Source organism: Salvelinus namaycush, unplaced genomic scaffold, assembly GCF_016432855.1.
Source record: "Salvelinus namaycush isolate Seneca unplaced genomic scaffold, SaNama_1.0 Scaffold91, whole genome shotgun sequence".
Lineage (NCBI taxonomy): Eukaryota > Metazoa > Chordata > Actinopteri > Salmoniformes > Salmonidae > Salvelinus > Salvelinus namaycush.
Window position 1 is genome coordinate 117,501 of NW_024061653.1, and position 19,669 is coordinate 137,169.

At 45.5% G+C, this 19,669-nt stretch overlaps 1 protein-coding gene across 1 annotated transcript in view; it reads right to left on the reverse strand.

The window, feature by feature from the left end:
- Positions 1–19,669, reverse strand: part of LOC120043428 (adhesion G protein-coupled receptor B3-like) — a 119,787-nt gene that overhangs the window by 35,267 nt on the left and 64,851 nt on the right. The window contains exons 10-11 of the mRNA XM_038988009.1: positions 19,408–19,516; positions 1,380–1,526 (exon numbers count right to left, since the gene is read on the reverse strand). Of these exons, the coding sequence (XP_038843937.1) occupies positions 1,380–1,526; positions 19,408–19,516 (256 nt within the window). The remainder of the gene's footprint in view (positions 1–1,379; positions 1,527–19,407; positions 19,517–19,669) is intronic.

The following is a 19,669-nucleotide window of genomic DNA, read 5'->3' on the forward strand; positions in this document are numbered from 1 at the left end:
TAAGGGAACGACAATATCTTTGGTTCTGCTTGTTTGCCAGGTCTCATTTACACAATTATTATCATAGAGTCATGGTAGATGTTGTCGATCACTGCCGTTGCTATACTGTAGCTGCGCCATTCCTACCCTTTTCTGTCTCCAGGAAATATCACTTCTTATTTATTGTAACATGTGGATTCCAGAAGGATTATAATATAAGGTCAGATGTCCTTTTCCTTAAAAACACAAAAATATCTTGAAAGGGAATGTTCTGCATTTTTAACATGTTTTTTGTGGACGTAGGTGTTTTTGCGATGTCCCTAGGTATTATTCATCAACTACCACCAGAAATACAAGCCATGAAAGAATAAATATTTAAAATCTTTCTTCATTATTTTATAGTCTTAGTTAAATTTTCTCTCATCAATAATGATTATTGTATTTATTAATATTTTAATATTTTCTACCACATTCAGGAAGTGTCACCATTTCAATGGTGAGAAAACAATGGTGCAAAGCTCCATAGATATAAAGGCTCAGTTTGATCAATATTTTTACATTTCTCATGTTGTTAGTCTGTATGTCCCCGTATTAAATCTCCATCCTGTTAAGGCTAAATTATAGAGAAAATTCACAGCATTTTAAATATGTGAGATAGAGAAGTTCACCATTATGCTGGCTCAATCTTGCTCCACATTTCCACGCTGTTAGTTTCCACCCTGTTAGGGTTATGCACCCAACAGGTCGGAAAATGCACCTAAAAAAATAGGTGCCTGAGCTTGACCAATATGTTTTTCTGAAAATCAAACATGTCCCTTTTCTGATAGAATCGTATTGTTATATATATACAGTATATATACTTTTTCCTCCAAAAGTTCTGATGTTCATAAGGTACAGAGTAGGAATGACCCAGCTAGTGCTGACATTAGAAATGGAATGCTAGGTTTACAGTAGTACGCCACTAGATTCTAGAATGTTGGTCAAACTCCAGGCATTCTATTTTGATCAGTGGGGTCACATGATGGAGCAACAAAGGGGTCATTCTGGAGGAAGTAACTACACATAATCAGCCATGACTACTGGACATTTGGAAATGAACCAATTTCTTACTGCACGAGTTTCAAACGCTGCTCAGAATACAGTAAATAACATGGTTAAACACAGCCTGAAGAATACAGTAAAGAACATGGTTAAACACAGCCTGAAGAATACAGTAAAGAACATGGTTAAACACAGCCTGAAGAATACAGTAAAGAACATGGTTAAACACAGCCTGAAGAAGAGTCTCCTGCTCCTGCTCCTGCTCCTCTCCTCCTCCTCCTCCTCCTCCTCCTCCTCCTCCTCCATCATCATCATCACTACCACCATATTCATCACCATCATCATCACGGTTGTGTTACCTGTAGACTGTGGTAGAAAGATGCCCTTGGGGATAACCACCTTGTCCTCAGAGTTCCTGGCCCAGTCCACCATGCCTTTACGTCCCTTCATAGGGAAGTTGATGTCAGTCATCACAGACAGTGCCGGGAGCCTCTGGATGCTGGCCACTGAGGGTGACAAAACAAGTGAGGAATTAGTTTGGTTTAGGTTTAGTTCATGTTGCACAAAATCTTGCAGTTTACATATAGACAAGAAAGCTAGATGGATAACAAAATAATTACACCCAGGAAAGGAATACATGAACCATATTATATTTTGCCATTTATGTTGTCCACACATTATCACAAAGCACTATTCAATTCAATTCAAAAGGCTTTATTGGCATGGGAAACATGTTTACATTGCCAAAGCAAGTGAAATAGATAATAAACAAAAATGAAATGAACAAATCAGAAATAGAACAGTAAACTTTACACTCACAATGGCTTTAAGGGAATACAGCCATTTCAAATGTCATTATGAGTGTAGCATATAGCTATGTACAGTGTTGTAACGTATCCTGCATGAGTTACAGGCAAAGGATGCTTCCTGACTTTCAAAAATCATCTATATAGGCCTAGATGTTCTCTGGATAAAACCTCAGTGCTTTCTGAGGCTGTTGTTGCTTCACAGAATATGACTTCAGCCTCCAGACACACTCTCAGTTCCCACCATGTACTTGCTAACTTGTAAATAGTGTGAAGTTGAGTTCACACACTGAGTGTCAGAAAGACACTGCTGTAGCACAGACCTGGGTTCAAATACTATTTACTATAAGTTCAAATACTTTATATGGGTTCGATTGAGCTTCCCTGGTCAAATGAACTAATTTAAATGGCCCCACCCATCTGGCACCGCAGGCAGACTCAAGCAAACGCTCAAAGTTTTTGAAATGTTTCAGTTTAGTATTTGAACTCAGGTCTGCTGGAGCATCAGTGCAATGTGAATCTCCCATCTCCATCACCCCACATGCTGATTGAACTCGTTAACAATCAGTGCAATGTGAATCTCCCATCTCCATCACCCCATATGCTGATTGAACTCGTTAACAATCAGTGCTTAATTTGAGCTGGATCCTGACGTGGCACCTCTCCCTTCTGGACTGTTTCGTTCCGGAACCTACTTGCCCGGATCCAGTACCGACATGAGAAAAAAAAAGACTGTTTTCAATATAAAAATGTGAATTAAAAGGGATCAGAGTTCATTCCAGTTGCCTCTTTCCTAATTCACCTGCCCCTTATAATAAACATAATGTGAAAACGTCCATTTTCAGCCCGAACCTGATATTCTAAGAATTAATTTGTGTTGGGCCGGCCCAGCCTTATGGTTTGCAAAACATTATAGGCATGTTTGAGACCAATGCGTGGCCGGTGCTGTGGTGAGAGAGAGAAGCACTCCTGTATCTCCCTCAGAACTAGAATGAGACCAACACAAAGCCGGTGCTGTGGTGAGAGAGAGAAGCACTCCTGTATCTCCCTCAGAACTAGAATGAGACCAACACGTGGCCGGTGCTGTGGTGAGAGAGAGAAGCACTCCTGTATCTCCCTCAGAACTAGAATGAGACCAACACGTGGCCGGTGCTGTGGTGAGAGAGAGAAGCACTCCTGTATCTCCCTCAGAACTAGAATGAGACCAACGCGTGGCCGGTGCTGTGGTGAGAGAGAGAAGCACTCCTGTATCTCCCTCAGAACTAGAATGAGACCAACGCGTGGCCGGTGCTGTGGTGAGAGAGAGAAGCACTCCTGTATCTCCCTCAGAACTAGAATGACACCAACGCGTGGTCGGTGCTGTGGTGAGAGAGAGAAACACTCCTGTATCTCCCTCAGAACTAGAATGAGACCAACGCGTGGCCGGTGCTGTGGTGAGAGAGAGAAGCACTCCTGTATCTCCCTCAGAACTAGAATGAGACCAACACGTGGCCGGTGCTGTGGTGAGAGAGAGAAGCACTCCTGTATCTCCCTCAGAACTAGAATGACACCAACGCATGGCCGGTGCTGTGGTGAGAGAGAGAAACACTCCTGTATCTCCCTCAGAACTAGAATGAGACCAACGTGTGGCCGGTACTGTGGTGAGAGAGAGACGCACTCCTGTATCTCCCTCAGAACTAGAATGAGACCAACACGTGGCCGGTGCTGTGGTGAGAGAGAGAAGCACTCCTGTATCTCCCTCAGAACTAGAATGACACCAACGCGTGGCCGGTGCTGTGGTGAGAGAGAGAAGCACTCCTGTATCTCCCTCAGAACTAGAATGACACCAACGCGTGGCCGGTGCTGTGGTGAGAGAGAGAAGCACTCCTGTATCTCCCTCAGAACTAGAATGAGACCAACGCGTGGCCGGTGCTGTGGTGAGAGAGAGAAGCACTCCTGTATCTCCCTCAGAACTAGAATGACACCAACGCGTGGTCGGTGCTGTGGTGAGAGAGAGAAACACTCCTGTATCTCCCTCAGAACTAGAATGAGACCAACGCGTGGCCGGTGCTGTGGTGAGAGAGAGAAGCACTCCTGTATCTCCCTCAGAACTAGAATGAGACCAACACGTGGCCGGTGCTGTGGTGAGAGAGAGAAGCACTCCTGTATCTCCCTCAGAACTAGAATGACACCAACGCATGGCCGGTGCTGTGGTGAGAGAGAGAAACACTCCTGTATCTCCCTCAGAACTAGAATGAGACCAACGTGTGGCCGGTACTGTGGTGAGAGAGAGACGCACTCCTGTATCTCCCTCAGAACTAGAATGAGACCAACACGTGGCCGGTGCTGTGGTGAGAGAGAGACGCACTCCTGTATCTCCCTCAGAACTAGAATGAGACCAACACGTGGCCGGTGCTGTGGTGAGAGAGAGAAACACTCCTGTATCTCCCTCAGAACTAGAAGGAGACCAACACGTGGCCGGTGCTGTGGTGAGAGAGAGAAGCACTCCTGTATCTCCCTCAGAACTAGAATGAGACCAAGGCATGGCCGGTGCTGTGGTGAGAGAGAGAAGCACTCCTGTATCTCCCTCAGAACTAGAATGAGACCAAGGCGTGGCCGGTGCTGTGGTGAGAGAGAGACGCACTCCTGTATCTCCCTCAGAACTAGAATGAGACCAACGTGTGGCCGGTACTGTGGTGAGAGAGAGACGCACTCCTGTATCTCCCTCAGAACTAGAATGAGACCAACGTGTGGCCGGTACTGTGGTGAGAGAGAGACGCACTCCTGTATCTCCCTCAGAACTAGAATGAGACCAACGTGTGGCCGCTACTGTGGTGAGAGAGAGACGCACTCCTGTATCTCCCTCAGAACTAGAATGAGACCAACACGTGGCCGGTGCTGTGGTGAGAGAGAAGCACTCCTGTATCTCCCTCAGAACTAGAATGAGACCAACGTGTGGCCGTTGCTGTGGTGAGAGAGAGACGCACTCCTGTATCTCCCTCAGAACTAGAATGAGACCAACGTGTGGCCGGTACTGTGGTGAGAGAGAGACGCACTCCTGTATCTCCCTCAGAACTAGAATGAGACCAACATGTGGCCGGTACTGTGGTGAAAGAGAGACGCACTCCTGTATCTCCCTCAGAACTAGAATGAGACCAACACGTGGCCGGTGCTGTGGTGAGAGAGAGAAGCACTCCTGTATCTCCCTCAGAGCTAGAATGAGACCAACGTGTGGCCGGTGCTGTGGTGAGAGAGAGAAGCACTCCTGTATCTCCCTCAGAACTAGAATGACACCAACACGTGGCCGGTGCTGTGGTGAGAGAGAGAAGCACTCCTGTATCTCCCTCAGAACTAGAATGAGACCAAGGCGTGGCCGGTGCTGTGGTGAGAGAGAGAAGCACTCCTGTATCTCCCTCAGAACTAGAATGAGACCAACGTGTGGCCGGTACTGTGGTGAGAGAGAGACGCACTCCTGTATCTCCCTCAGAACTAGAATGAGACCAACGTGTGGCCGGTACTGTGGTGAGAGAGAGACGCACTCCTGTATCTCCCTCAGAACTAGAATGAGACCAACACGTGGCCGGTGCTGTGGTGAGAGAGAGAAGCACTCCTGTATCTCCCTCAGAACTAGAATGAGACCAACACGTGGCCGGTGCTGTGGTGAGAGAGAGAAACACTCCTGTATCTCCCTCAGAACTAGAATGAGACCAACGTGTGGCCGGTGCTGTGGTGAGAGAGAGAAACACTCCTGTATCTCCATCAGAACTAGAATGAGACCAACGTGTGGCCGGTGCTGTGGTGAGAGAGAGAAGCACTCCTGTATCTCCCTCAGAACTAGAATGAGACCAACGTGTGGCCGGTGCTGTGGTGAGAGAGAGAAGCACTCCTGTATCTCCCTCAGAACTAGAATGAGACCAACACGTGGCCGGTGCTGTGGTGAGAGAGAGAAGCACTCCTGTATCTCCCTCAGAACTAGAATGACACCAACACGTGGCCGGTGCTGTGGTGAGAGAGAGAAGCACTCCTGTATCTCCCTCAGAACTAGAATGAGACCAACGTGTGGCCGGTGCTGTGGTGAGAGAGAGAAGCACTCCTGTATCTCCCTCAGAACTAGAATGAGATTCCCTTTCTATGATCGCTCTCCCTCTCTCTGCTAGACATGAGCCTGCAACTCTCATCTCTCCAGCATTGCACTTCATTTCATTCCTTATAGAATCATAGCCGTGGCAAGGGCGCTGGAGGAGCTGCTGTACCTCTGATTAATTGAAATAAATTTGCCAAAGTTATAGAATTACTGCTGTCAGTTCAGAAAGAAATGAAATACTACAGAATACTATACCAGACGTAGGCCTATAATTTAGACACAGAGGATGAATAGCTTCTTTTAAAAAATTACCTAGCTGTGGATTGTGTTCATGTAACCCAATCACAAAGCATATAGCCCGGGAACGCACAACAAATCTGTCAGTAAACAGCATGCAGCCAGAACCAGGCTTTCACAATATTTCAAATACAATTGCGGAAATACACAGGTCGGAAAGCAAATGGCTCATGCTTAAAGGAGAAGACTATAATCTGAATGTAGACCATTAAAATATTTGATCAACTTCCAAATAGGCCTACTGAGCAAACATTGTTTTACACAGTAAATCAAGAGAGACAGGCTTTCAGCATGAGAGTATTGGCCATCAGCGGCCAGTGAGCTGTGCATCATTGGGTGAGTCAGTGAAACTGGAAAGCTTTTCTAGGACTGTCATTTCCTCCTCATATTGTACAATAAGTCTCCACACACCTAGGCCTAGGCTATTGATGGATTCAAGATGAGGTCGTTTTTATTGATATCAGTTTGTCAGCGTCAAAGTAGCCTGTCATTTCGATCATTTGTGCTGTATAAAAAAGTATTATTCTAAAGTAATATAAAATGATGTACAATTGCACGAAATGTCTTTATAAAAGGCCATTCTTCCTGGACCCAAGTACAATGTTTTTCCCCATGTGACAACTTCTGTAAGGCCTCTACTCTAATCCTATATGTCACTACACAAATGCAATGACATGCACTGCTTTATTACAATGTTCCAGTACCTCAGAGCCCCCTAAGGTCCCCCCGCTCTCATGACCTCAGAGCCCCCCAGGTCACCCCCCTCTCACGACCTCAGAGCCCCCCAGGTCACCCCCCTCTCATGACCTCAGAGCCCCCCAGGTCACCCCCCTCTCACGACCTCGGAGCCCCCCAGGTCACCCCCCTCTCATGACCTCGGAGCCCCCCAGGTCACCCCCCTCTCACGACCTCAGAGCCCCACAGGTCACCCCCCTCTCACAACCTCAGAGCTCCCCAGCTCACCCTCCTCTCACAACTTCAGAGCCCCCCAGGTCACCCCCTCTCACGACCTCAGAGCCCCCCAGGTCACCCCCCTCTCATGACCTCAGAGCCCCCCAGGTCACCCCCCTCTCATGACCTCGGAGCCCCCCAGGTCACCCCCCTCTCACGACCTCAGAGCCCTCCATCTCACCCCCCTCTCACGACTTCAGAGCCCCACCAGGTCACCCCCCTCTCATGACCTCAGAGCCCCCCAGGTCTGACTTTAAGGGTGGAGTTTGACTTTATTGGTGGGAGTCTGACTTTAATAGTGGAGTCTGACTTTAATAGTGGAGTCTGACTTTAATGGTGGAGTCTGTGTATTTAAACTTCCCTGCAATGACAGCTTCTCTGCCACTCCGTTTCCAATCCACTTTCAGGCTCCAGCAATCAGGTAAGACATTGTCTCTGTCTCAAATGGCACTGATAGTGCTTTGGCTAAAAGTAGTGCACTAAATAGGGAACAGGGTGCCATTTGGGACGCAAACACTTTTGCCATTGTGTAAAATAATGTGAAATAGGATTACCAGTGATTTGATAAGAATAAGAGTTATCCTCTCTGTCTAAAGCCAAACTTATCCCGTACAATGTTTATTTGGCTCAAAAGCATTTCAAACCATGAAGGAAGGCATCACACCCAAACTATGTTCGTTTTCATAATAAAGAATAAATACATTTCTAAGATCTGATTTAAAATTGACCAAAGCTGGAGAGGTAATCTATGTCAACACCTACTTTATCATTACGCTGCATCTCTGCTGTCCTACAGAGCTAACGGTCCTAACCCTACACCAGGGGGTTGATGACCTGGTCCAAGCCCCAGTCCTAACCCTACACCAGGGGGTTGATGACCTGGTCCAAGCCCCAGTCCTAACCCTACACCAGGGGGTTGATGACCTGGTCCAAGCCCCAGTACTAACCCTACACCAAGGGAAGCAGCAGAGGGAGCACCCCCCTATCCACATCGACGGGACAGTAGTGGAGAGGGTAGAAAGCTTTAAGTTCCTTGGCGTACACATCACGGACAAACTGAATTGGTCCACCCACACAGACAGCGTGGTGAAGAAGGCGCAGCAGCGCCTCTTCAACCTCAGGAGGCTGAAGAAATTCGGCTTGTCACCAAAAGCACTCACAAACTTCTACAGATGCACAATCGAGAGCATCCTGTCGGGCTGTATCACCGCCTGGTACGGCAACTGCTCCGCCCACAACCGTAAGGCTCTCCAGAGGGTAGTGAGGTCTGCACAACGCATCACCGGGGGCAAACTACCTGCCCTCCAGGACACCTACACCACCCGATGTCACAGGAAGGCCATAAAGATCATCAAGGACAACAACCACCCGAGCCACTGCCTGTTCACCCCGCTATCATCCAGAAGGCGAGGTCAGTACAGGTGCATCAAAGCAGGGACCGAGAGACTGAAAAACAACTTCTATCTCAAGGCCATCAGACTGTTAAACAGCCACCACTAACATTGAGTGGCTGCTGCCATACATGTAAAAAAATTATCACTAGCCACTTTAAACAATGTCACTTTATATAATGTTTACATACCCTACATTACTCATCTCATATGTATAGACTGTACACTATACCATCTACTGCATCTTGCCTATGCCGTTCTGTACCATCACTCATTCATATATCTTTATGTACATATTCTTTATCCCTTTACACTTGTGTGTATAAGGTAGTAGTTGTGGAATTGTTAGGTTAGATTACTTGTTGGTTATTACTGCATTGTCGGAACTAGAAGCACAAGCATTTCGCTACACTCGCATTAACATCTGCTAACCATGTGTATGTGACAAATAAAATTTGATTTGATTTTGTCATGGTTCAAGCCCCAGTCCTAACCCTAAACCAGGGGGTTGATGACCTGGTTCAAGCCCCAGTCCTAACCCTACACCAGGGGGTTGATGACATGGTCCAAGCCCCAGTACTAAACCTACACCAGGGGGTTGATGACATGGTCCAAGCCCCAGTCCTAACCCTACACCAGGGGGTTGATGACCTGGTTCAAGCCCCAGTACTAACCCTACACCAGGGGGTTGATGACATGGTCCAAGCCCCAGTCCTAACCCTACACTAGGGGGTTGGTGACAAGATCCAAGCCCCAGTCCTAACCCTACACCAGGGGGTTGATGACATGGTCCAAGCCCCAGTACTATCCCTACACCAGGGGGTTGATGACATGGTCCAAGCCCCAGTCCTAACCCTACACCAGGGGGTTGATGACATGGTCCAAGCCCCAGTACTATCCCTACACCAGGGGGTTGATGACATGGTCCAAGCCCCAGTACTAACCCTACACCAGGGGGTTGATGACCTGGTTCAAGCCCCAGTACTAACCCTACACCAGGGGGTTGATGACATGGTTCAAGCCCCAGTACTAACCCTACACCAGGGGGTTGATGACATGGTTCAAGCCCCAGTCCTAACCCTACACCAGGGGGTTGATGACATGGTCCAAGCCCCAGTCCTAACCCTACACCAGGGGGTTGATGACATGGTCCAAGCCCCAGTACTAACCCTACACCAAGGGGTTGATAACATGGTCCGAGCCACAGTCCTAACCCTACACCAGGGGGTTGATGACAGTCTGGATGGTACTACAGTCTGGTGGTACTACAGTCTGATGGTACTACAGTCCGGTGGTATTACAGTCTGATTGTATTACAGTCTGATGGCACTACAGTCTGGTGGTACTACAGTCTGAAGGTACTACAGTCTGATGGTACTACAGTCTGGTGGTGTTACAGTCTGGTGGTACTACAGTATGATGGTACTACAGTCTGGTGGTACTACAGTCTGGTGGTACTACAGTCTGGTGGTACTACAGTCTGGTGGTATTACAGTCTGATGGTACTACAGTCTGGTGGTACTACAGTCTGGTGGTACTATGGTCTGGATGGTACTACAGTCTGGTGGTACTACAGTCTGATGGTACTACAGTCCGGTGGTATTACAGTCTGATGGTACTTCAGTCTGATGGTACTACAGTCTGATGGTACTACAGTCTGGTGGTACTACGGTCTGATGGTACTACAGTCTGATGGTACTACAGTTTGATGGTACTCCAGTCTGATGGTTTTAAGGTCTGATGGTACTACAGTCTGGTGGTACTACAGTCCGGTGGGATTACAGTCTGATGGTATTACAGTCTGATGGTATTACAGTCTGATGGTACTATAGTCTGGTGGTACTACAGTCTGGTGGTACTACAGTCTGGTGGTACTACAGTCTGATGGTACTATAGTCTGGTGGTACTACAGTCTGGTGGTACTACAGTCTGATGGCACTACAGTCCGGTGGTACTACAGTCCGGTGGTATTACAGTCTGATGGTACTACAGTCTGATGGTACTACAGTCTGGTGGTACTACAGTCTGATGGTACTACAGTCTGGTGGTACTACAGTCCGGTGGTATTACAGTCTGACGGTAATACAGTCTGATGGTACTACATTCTGGTGGTACTACAGTCTGGTGGTACTACAGTCCGGTGGTACTACAGTCTGACGGTACTACAGTCCGGTGGTACTACAGTCTGGTGGTACTACAGTCTGGTGGTACTACAGTCTGGTGGTACTACAGTCCGGTGGTATTACAGTCTGATGGTATTACAGTCTGATGGCACTACAGTCCGGCGGTATTACAGTCTGATGGTACTACAGTCTGGATGGTACTACAGTCTGGTGGTACTACAGTCTGGTGGTACTACAGTCTGATGGTTTTAAGGTCTGATGGTACTACAGTCTGGTGGTACTACAGTCTGGTGGTACTACAGTCTGATGGTACTACAGTCTGATGGTACTACAGTTTGATGATACTACAGTCTGATGGTTTTAAGGTCTGATGGTACTCCAGTTTGATTGTACTACGGTATGATAGCATTACAGTATGATGTTATTACAGTCTGATGGTACTGCAGTCTGATGGTATTACAGTCTGATGGTACTACAGTTTGACGGTATTACAGTCTGGTGGTACTACAGTCTGGTGGTACTACATTCTGGTGGTTTTACAGTCTGATGGTACTGCAGTCTGATGGTGCTACAGTCTGGTGGTATTACAGTCTGATGGTACTACAGTCTGACGGTACTACAGTCTGATGCTATTACAGTCTGATGGTACTACAGTCTGATGGTACTACAGCATGGTGGTTCTACAGTCTGATGGTCCTACATCATGGTGGTCCTTCAGTCTGGGGATGATGGGGCTAAGCCTGCAAAGCACCATTGTTCCTTGTCTCTCTAATGTAATTGGAAGTTTGGCAAAACTCCACGGACTGTAGGAGTGTGTTAGTGTGTGACAGTGTGGAAGGGAGGAGAGCGAGAGAGAGAGTGAGAGAGAATGTGTGAGTATGTGTCTGTGTGTCAGCAGTATCATCAGAGCGACAGCGGGCATGGAATCACAGAGCACCATGGGACATGCCAGTCACAGAGAGTGGAGGTTCAGAGCAGCAGATGTTGAGTGAAGCCACAATGGGTTGACAGTATTAGTCACAGGTCGCATTGAGAGACACACACACACACACCGTGGTGGCGTGACAGCTTTAGACGAGGTCCCATTGTGAGTCACAGCAGGGGAGCAGAAGAAAAGGGCCTTTCAGGGAGCTACCCGGTAACAGTCTAGATAAACAGGGCTCTACACACCACAGATGGGCCAGGCAGGAAGCAATCATTTTGGTCTCCAGAATGTTTCTGAGAAAAGACTAATAAATAAACTGAATTGAATATTGTCTTTGAGAAAAACCCTCCTGTCTACCAAATGAATCCACACAAACCACTGTACACCATCATACAGATGTAGTATCTTATTTTGACCAGTATTGTCACAACAAAATAATCCTGCAGCAACAGGATTGTAATGTTTAGTCCATAATGCCACTTGCTAGGTGTTAAGTGATTCGCTGGCCAAAAGTAAGATACATAAAAAGTGCGATACTGTTAATATAACTGTCAGGCCCTAATCTCCACCCCCCTCCAGGTGTCGCCCATCTTCCCCATTATCCCCTGTGTATTTATACCTGTGTTCTCTGTTTGTCTGTTGCCAGTTTGTTTTGTTTGTCAAGTCAACCAGCGTTTTGTCTCAGCGCCTGCTTTTCCCAGTTTCTCTTTTTCTCGCCCTCCTGGTTTTGACCCTTGCCTGTCATGACTCTGAGCCCGCCTGCCTGACCACTCTGCCTGTCATGACTCTGAGCCCGCCTGCCTGACCACTCTGTCTGCTCCTGACCCTGAGCCTTCGTACCGATCTGTACCTTTGCCCCTACTCTGAATTACCAACCTCTGACCTGACTCTGAGCCTGCCTTCCGTTCTGTACCTTTGCCCCATTACTCTGGATTATCGACTCCTTCCTGCCTTGACCTGTTGTTTGTCTGCCCCTGTTGTTGTAATAAACATTGTTACTTCAACACAGTCTGCATTTGGATCTCACCTGAAACGTGATAATGAATGCGTGTCAGCGTGGGTTGTCAGTAAATGTATGTAAATCACAAAGCTCATCAGCATTTCCTGCAATCAAATTAAGATCCTACATCTGTAGGTGAATACCATAGATAGGTTACATTGTCATCTGGTGACATAAAGGTAGAAGACAAGAGTCAGTGAATCCACTACGTTAGCGTCCACATCATCATTCTTGACAATAATTGTTCTGCATCAATTTAACATCAAGTTAGACAATGTCTATGTAAAGTATTGTGCTTCTGGTAAGATGTGCTTGTTTTACACATCTCAAGTTACAGATGCAGCACATGTTCAGTTGGATTGTGAGGGAAAGGAAATCTACCCGGTGAAGTTGAGAGCTTTTTGCAATCAAGGTTATTTGACTTAAAGAGGGAGAGGGCAGAGGATGGGTGTGTGGTGACAGCAGAGTATTTATCCCTGTGTCAGGAGGCTGCTATAAATTACATCTGAAATGATGCAGCTATACCTTATCCAGCCAGATTCATGCTTGCTTGGCTCACCACTTGGCTAACACCGGCAGTGTATCAGCAAGACTACGGCTATGTCCCAAAAGACACCCTATTCCTTATGTAGTGCACAACTATTGACCAGGTTCCCGTAGGGCTCTGGCCAAAAGAAGTGCACTGTATAGGGGACAGGGTGCCGTTTGGGAGGCAGAATACTTTTCATTTCTTTAATCAAAGTGAACTAGCCAACAACAAGCAAGCTGCTGTGTTGTGATTCGCTCCAATAAATATAATGTCGGTGCCAAGACAGAGCGATGTCCAAATCAATATTTCTTGTTGGTTTTATTTGGTTGTTGTTTCACCAGGACTCGGGAGGAAGAATGTTTTGTGACTCGACTAAAACAGTTGATGAGATTATTTGGCTTGTGGGTGTGGCTGTAGTGCTTTTCATTTTGACCAATCGTATATTTACTAATATCTTCACAATGTGGCAGAGGGAGACTATTCTATTTTATAACAGCTTTCATGAATAAGCCCTAATAGATGCTTATACATGTTATCATAAATATTCAAAATGCTTATAAATTGAAAATGGAGTTAGTAATATATTCATGCCAAATTAGACAGTGTAAAATAACTGAGAAGAACAGCACAAAATACCCTTTCTTTAAATCATGAATGGGTTTCAGAGAAGAGGCTAATGCCTGCTATTAGCATAGCCTGCATCCCAATCAAAGAAGAGGCTAATGCCTGATATTAGCATAGCCTGCATCCCAATCAAAGAAGAGGCTAATGCCTGCTATTAGCATAGCCTGCATCCCAATCAAAGAAGAGGCTAATGCCTTTCATTAGCATAGCCTGCAATCTAATCAGAGAAGAGGCTAATGCCTTCCATTAGCATAGCCTGCATCCCAAATGGCCCCCGATTCATTATATAGTGCACTTCTTATGACCAGAGCTCTTTAAAGGGAAAGTGTACTATTTGGTATGCAGCCAGAGGCATTTCAACCCTCTTTGGACATGTCCATTAACTTAATTCACCTAGTGGAAAGAAGATTATAATGTATTATAATGGTCTCTTAATGAATGCTACGTTGCATCGTTTGTGGGGAATATATTCTGTATCTCCCGAATACGTAATTAGACCAGTATCTAACCTGATTACTTGTCTTTTTTCACCAAACTTTTAACTTAAAACCAAGGACATGGAAACATGTTTTGTTGATTCCACATTGAATTCAAGTTAGTTGACAACTCAACCAAATGCAAATCAAAACTACATTTACATTTACATTTACATTTAAGTCATTTAGCAGACGCTCTTATCCAGAGCGACTTACAAATTGGAAAGTTCATACATATTCATCCTGGTCCCCCCGTGGGGAATGAACCCACAACCCTGGCGTTGCAAGCGCCATGCTCTACCAACTGAGCCACACGGGACCAAAACTAGACGTTGAAATGACGTCTGTTACCAGTGGGTGTGTTCACAGTGTAATATTTGGGTTATACGTTAGCCACATTGTAAATGACGTCTGTTACCAGTGGGTGTGTTCACAGTGTAATATTTGGGTTATACGTTAGCCACATTGTAAATGACGTCTGTTACCAGTGGGTGTGTTCACAGTGTAATATTTGGGTTATACGTTAGCCACATTGTAAATGACGTCTGTTACCAGTGGGTGTGTTTACAGTGTAATATTTGGGTTATACGTTAGCCACATTGTAAATGATGTCTGTTACCAGTGGGTGTGTTCACAGTGTAATATTTGGGTTATACGTTAGCCACATTGTAAATGACGTCTGTTACCAGTGGGTGTGTTTACAGTGTAATAATTGGGTTATATGTTAGCCACATTGTAAAGTCCGGTAAAGAATAATTCACACCTGGGTTTAAATACTATTTGAAATCTTTCAAATAAAAACAGTATTTGCTAAGCTGGTCTGGAGTGCCAAATGGGCGGGGTTTGTACTTGTGTGACTATTGTACTGGCTCCATTGCACCAGATGAGTTCAATCAAGCCCAGCAAACGTTTTTGAAATGGTTTCAAATAGTATGTGTACACAGCTCTGGATGAATGTCTCCTCAAGAGGTGCCTAAACCGCCGCAATACAGAAGTGTATTAATTTGCATGAATAAATAATGATCATAGTTCTATTCTTCCTTCCAGACAGGGAGGTAGTGTAGGTTTGTGGTTGACTGGGAAATGAAATACCATTGAGACTGCTGCTACATTATTCAACAAGATGTAAGCAATCTGTGTAGTGTGCGTGTCGCTCTCTTTCTCTCTCTGTCTCTCTCTCTCTCTGTCTCTGTGTCTGTGTGTGTATGTGTGTATGTGTGTGTGTAGTGTATTGTGGTAGCACTGCAGCCTGAAAGTAAGGATTAAAGAAGCAGTAACCAAGCAGTGGTCAGGGCCAAGGACAGTGGTCAGGACCAAGGACAGCGGACAGGTTCGAGGACAGCGGTCAGGGCCGAGGACAGCGGTCAGGGCCGAGGACAGCGGTCAGGACCGAGGACACCGGTCAGGACCAAGGACAGCGGTCAGGTCCAAGGACAGCGGTCAGGACCAAGGACAGCGATCAGGACCAAGGACAGCGATCAGGACCAAAACATAGGAGTTAGTTAGTTTCCTCTTTTAGGTGTACTCTGTGGTTCTGGTAAAATGTATGCCAGAAGATGTAAATCAAAACGGTTTTCTTCCACTTGGAAGCAGAGTGAAGGAGATGACTCTAATATCTCTGACATCTCATATGTAAACAACAGTCAGAGATTGCTGTATATCCGTTCATTCTGTCTATCTGCGTCAGTATCCATTAGGAAGTCTGTATCATTTTAACCAGAAGACACTGAAAGTGAAATCCATCGGTCTATTCACATGACAGACAGTTTGTTCTTTCAGCTTTTACAACATTTTGTGAAGAGAAAGTATTTATGTCAGGGATAGACTCTGTGATACGAATGTCTTTCTGTTTCTGTCAGGGAAAGACGTATTTAAGATAAAAGAAGCATAAAAGTGGGTGAGATTTTAAAGGAATGCTTGGTTTGCTCCAGTGTGTATAAATGCTTCTTCCACATAACGTCTGTGTCCCAAAGTGCACCCTATCTTCTAATACAAGTTACTACATTTGACCAGAACCCAATGGGATACCCTATGGGCCCTGGTAAAAAGTAATGCACTACACAGGGAATAGGGTGCCACTCAGGACACACGCATGGGCATCTGAGACGCACTTAGGAGGTACCATAATTAAGAGACCATTTTCTTTCATCACAAAGAGTCTCTGGTGAGGCTATGATTCATCCTGACTTTCTAGGGCCCACTTTTTCTTCATGTTTCAAGTGACTGCGTCCCAAATGGCACACTATTCTCTAAATAATGCACTACTTTTGAACAGGGCTCATAGGGCTCTAGTCAAAAGCAGTGCACTATGTAAGGAATAGGGTAGGGAATAGGTTGTCATTTGGGACACAGCCCTTCTAACATGAGTATCATTAGGATCCACAGGTATGTGTAATTATACGTGACCTTGGCTTTGGTTGACGGAAGTGCTGTGTGTTTACGATGACTCGATTTAAAACAGGAGAACCCATCAAGGTTTTATCAAGTGTGGTATGTTGAGAGGTAGCTGAGGAACACCAATGGAGATGTTTTGTATTGTGCATTTTTTATATCCTGCTGCTGAAATAATTACAGTTTCTTTAAACGTGACTCACAACCCCACAGAAATACAAAATAAATAGGTAACAAAATGAATGGGATGCCATTACAACCAATATCATCCAAATATGCTGAGAATCTCCATTCCAACTTCCCTCTGAGATCTGACAGTGCTGTGTGTAGCCTAACTATCCACACTGTTTCTATTGGAATACTGGACCTCAATCTGTGTTAGGAGGGTTATATGGGAATACTGGGCCTTGATCTGTGTTAGGAGGGTTCTATGGGAATACTGGATCTAGATCTGTGTTAGGAGGGTTCTATTGGAATACTGGACCTCAATCTGTGTTAGGAGGGTTATATGGGAATACTGGGCATTAATCTGTGTTAGGAGGGTTATATGGGAATACTGGACCTCAATCTGTGTTAGGAGGGTTATATGGGAATACTGGGCCTAGATCTGTGTTAGGAGGGTTATATGGGAATACTGGTCCTAGATCTGTGTTAGGAGGGTTCTATTGGAATACTGGACCTCAATCTGTGTTAGGAGGGTTATATGGGAATACTGGGCCTTGATCTGTGTTAGGAGGGTTCTATGGGAATACTGGATCTAGATCTGTGTTAGGAGGGTTCTATTGGAATACTGGTCGTAGATCTGTGTTAGGAGGGTTCTATTGGAATACTGGTCGTAGATCTGTGTTAGGAGGGTTCTATTGGAATACTGGAACTAGATCTGTGTTAGGAGGGTTCTATTGGAATACTGGACCTAGATCTGTGTTAGGAGGGTTCTATTGGAATGCTGGTCGTAGATCTGTGTTAGGAGGGTTCTATTGGAATACTGGTCCTAGATCTGTGTTAGGAGGGTTCTATTGGAATACTGGAACTAGATCTGTGTTAGGAGGGTTATATTGGAATACTGGTCCTAGATCTGTGTTAGGAGGGTTCTATTGGAATACTGGAACTAGATCTGTGTTAGGAGGGTTCTATTGGAATACTGGTCCTAGATCTGTGTTAGGAGGGTTCTATTGGAATACTGGTCCTAGATCTGTGTTAGGAGGCTTCTATTGGAATACTGGAACTAGATCTGTGTTAGGAGGGTTCTATTGGAATACTGGTCCTAGATCTGTGTTAGGAGGGTTCTATGGGAATACTGGATCTAGATCTGTGTTAGGAGGGTTCTATTGGAATACTGGTCCTAGATCTGTGTTAGGAGGGTTCTATTGGAATACTGGTCCTAGATCTATGTTAGGAGGGTTCTATTGGAATACTGGTCCTAGATCTGTGTTAGGAGGGTTCTATTGGAATACTGGATCTAGATCTGTGTTAGGAGGCTTCTATTGGAATACTGGTCCTAGATCGGTGTTAGGAGGGTTCTATTGGAATACTGGATCTAGATCTGTGTTAGGAGGGTTCTATTGGAATACTGGTCCTAGATCTGTGTTAGGAGGGTTCTATTGGAATACTGGACCTAGATCTGTGTTAGGAGGGTTCTATTGGAATACTGGATCGTAGATCTGTGTTAGGCGGGTTCTTTTGGAATACTGGTCCTAGATCTGTGTTAGGAGGGTTCTATTGGAATACTGGTCGTAGATCTGTGTTAGGAGGGCTCTATTGGAATACTGGTCCTAGATCTGTGTTAGGAGGGTTCTATTGGAATACTGGAACTAGATCTGTGTTAGGAGGGTTCTATTGAAATACTGGACCTAGATCTGTGTTAGGAGGGTTCTATTGGAATACTGGACCTAGATCTGTGTTAGGAGGGTTCTATTGGAATACTGGAACTAGATCTGTGTTAGGAGGGTTCTATTGGATTACTGGAACTAGATCTGTGTTAGGAGGGTTCTATTGGAATAGTGGATCTAGATCTGTGTTAGGAGGGTTCTATTGGAATACTGGAACTAGATCTGTGTTAGGAGGGTTCTATTGGAATACTGGAACTAGATCTGTGTTAGGAGGGATCTATTGGAATACTGGTCCTAGATCGGTGTTAGGAGGGTTCTATTGGAATACTGGTCCTAGATCTGTGTTAGGAGGGTTCTATTGGAATACTGGAACTAGATCTGTGTTAGGAGGGTTCTATTGGAATACTGGACCTAGATCTGTGTTAGGAGGGTTCTATTGGAATAGTGGATCTAGATCTGTGTTAGGAGGGTTCTATTGGAATACTAGAACTAGATCTGTGTTAGGAGGGTTCTATTGGAATACTGGACCTAGAGACTTGAGATGAATTCTATGGTTGACTCACCCTGACCACGGTTTCTACCCACTGAAGACATGTTTGATATGGGAACATCGGACGTGAGTGTATTCTTAGGAGTTAATCACAAGCTAGGTTTTAAATAACCATATTGATTAGTTGTTGTTTGTTAGGCTAAGCCTCCATCTCCTTCTTCCTTCCTTCCTTCCTCCCCTCCCTCATTCCCCTCCCCTCCCCTCCATGCATCATTTATCCCAGATTACTGATGGATGGAGGGGGAATTGACAAAGGGAGACAGCAGCAGCAACATTTTGTTTATTCACACATGGACGATTGATCATTGAACATCGATTTGATAATTGTTACTTTCACCCAGCTGGGTGGCTGGGTTGTGGAGAAAAATAAGGCTGTGGGACACCCATCCCAGGCCTGTGGGCTGTGAGAATAGATCTGTCTGTGTTTCTTACCCAAGTTTCCAGTCATCAGATAGGCGTTGTGGAAGTCCTTCATGCCCAGGCCAACGATGTGGATAAATTCCTCGATGACCTGCATCAGCTCCACTGCACCTGGATAGATCTAGAGAGATGACAACAACATTATAGTTAACTAGTGAGAGGTGAGGACAACATTACAGTTAACTAGTGAGAGGTGAGGACAACATTACAGTTAACTAGTGAGAGGTGAGGACAACATTACAGTTAACTAGTGAGAGGTGTGGACAACATTACA